A 2203-nucleotide genomic window follows, 5' to 3' on the forward strand; every position below is an offset into this window, starting at 1 on the left:
AGGCAGATCACTTGAGGTCAGGCGTTCAAGACCAGTTTGGCCAACATGGTGAAACCCTGTATCTACTAAAAATACAAAAATTAGCCGAGTGTGGTGGCGATGCCTGTAATTCCAGCTACTCGGGAGTCTGAGGCAGGAGAATTGCTTGAACCCGGGAGGCAGAGGTTGCAGTGAGTCAAGATCATGCCGTTGTACTCTAGCCTGGGCAATAAGAGGAAAACTCCGTCTCAAAAAACACAAAAACAAAAACAAAAACAAAAACCACACACACACACACACACACACACACACACAACCAAAAAAAAAAAAAAAAAAAAACCCACACAAATATGACTCTAGAGGGCACTCTACTCCTATTGTTTTTCAAGAAGTAGAGCAATTCTTTTTAAATGTAACATGAATGCAGATATTTAAGTCATTGTGAATACTTCCAGAAAATTAGAATTCTTGTGCAAGATCTTGAATATCAGTTCTCAGCACGGAGCAGTGGGATTTTTGTGTTCTCTTTTAAGTGTTTTCAGTTGGGATGGTTTAAGTTCTTTAATGCCTAGGATACAATTAATTTCTCAAGGAAGTATACTTACATTTACAAAGTTAGAGTTATAATATGTATAGGTATAATTGTTATCCCTATGTTACTTTATGGCATTTTACTTAATTACCTTGTATAATTGTTTTTACTACTACTGTCATTATTAGGATTGGAGACATGAAATCAGAATTTTGGGATGCTTTCTGGGGAATGAGATTATCAAAGTATTTAGATTCAAGTAGCCTGGTTCTTTCCCATTTCCATGCATATGAAATGTATATAGGAGGGCCTAATTCCTGGATTATAGTAGGTGCTAACTGAATGTTTTTTTTAAGTCTGAATCTGAAGTTAAAAAAATAACTTTTTCTTCCGGTCCTAGGCGCTTCAGGAACCGCGGCTTAGGTGCAGACATGGCCAAGTCCAAGAAGCACACCACACACAACCAGTCCCGAAAATGGCACAGAAATGGTATCAGGAAACCCCGATCACAAAGATACGAATCTCTTAAGGGGGTGGACCCCAAGTTCCTGAGGAACATGCGCTTTGCCAAGAAGCACAACAAGAAGGGCCTAAAGAAGATGCAGGCCAACAATGCCAAGGCCATGAGTGCATGTGCCGAGGCCATCAAGGCCCTCGTAAAGCCCAAGGGGGTTAAGCCCAAGATCCCAAAGGACGTCAGCTGCAAGCTCGATGGACTTGCCTACATTGCCCACCCCATTGCCAAGGGGCTCAGGCTCTGCCGGCCAAAGGTCAAGGCCAAAGCCAAGGATCAAACCAAGGCCCAGGCTGCAGCTCCAGCTTCAGTTCCAGCTCACGCTCCCAAAGGTGCCCAGGCCCCTACAAAGGCTCAGAGTAGATATCTCTGTCTGCCAACATGAGGACAGAAGGACTGGTGTGACCCCCTGGGGCTGCCATCTGCATGGGGCTGGGGTCCTCCTGTGCTATTTGTACAAATAAACCTGAGGCAGGAAAAAAAGATAACTTTTAATGTTAATGAATACATCAAACTACATATTTGTATCTGTGGCCTCTTCTCTGGGCCATTCATGGTAAGAACCTGGTCTCCTGGAATTTAATTCAGCCCAGAGACAGGTTTGCTTGTTAGTATGTAAAAATCTGAATTAGAATGCATTTCAGTGATTGCATTCTAAATACTAAACATTACTTGCATTTTCCCATTGTCTGAAACTCTGTGCCCTTATCCATTTCCTCATCTACCTGACACCTAAAGCCATGTGCGTTTAAGCCTAGGATCTTTTTGCTGGCAGCAGATGTCTCTCTGTTTTTTGGAGATAGAGTCTCTCTCTATCACCTAGGCTGGAATATAGTGGTGTGATCATGGCTCATTGCAGCCTCAAACTTCTGGGCTCAAGTGGTCCTCTTGTCTTAGCCTTCTGAATAGCTGGGACTACAGGCATGAGCTACCACGTCTGGCTAATTTTTAAATTTTTTTTTTTTGTTAGAGAGGGGGGGCTTGCTATGTTGCCCAGGCTGGTCTTGAACTCCTGGGCTCAAGAGACCCTCCCACTTTGGCCTCCCAAAGTGCTGGAATTACAGTTGTGAGCCACTGCTCCCGGCCAGCAGATGTCTCTCTTGATCACCATTTCATGATTGAATAAGTATCGTCTTGTTACTTTGGTTTACCTGCCCCCTGAAAAACACTCTTTAGCT

General features: G+C 43.5%; 1 protein-coding gene across 1 annotated transcript; it reads left to right on the top strand.

Annotated features, from left to right (window-relative positions):
* The first annotated feature begins 898 nt into the window (after positions 1 to 898).
* LOC105728296 (large ribosomal subunit protein eL29-like) lies at positions 899 to 1410 on the top strand. The gene has a single exon (XM_012468623.3). The coding sequence runs from the start codon at positions 943 to 945 to the stop codon at positions 1408 to 1410; it is 468 nt and encodes a 155-aa protein (XP_012324046.2). The 5' UTR covers positions 899 to 942.
* The last annotated feature ends 793 nt before the right edge of the window (positions 1411 to 2203 follow it).

This window comes from Aotus nancymaae, unplaced genomic scaffold (assembly GCF_030222135.1).
Source record: "Aotus nancymaae isolate 86718 unplaced genomic scaffold, 86718_ANA_hifiasm-v0.15.2.pri h1tg000008l, whole genome shotgun sequence".
NCBI lineage: Eukaryota > Metazoa > Chordata > Mammalia > Primates > Aotidae > Aotus > Aotus nancymaae.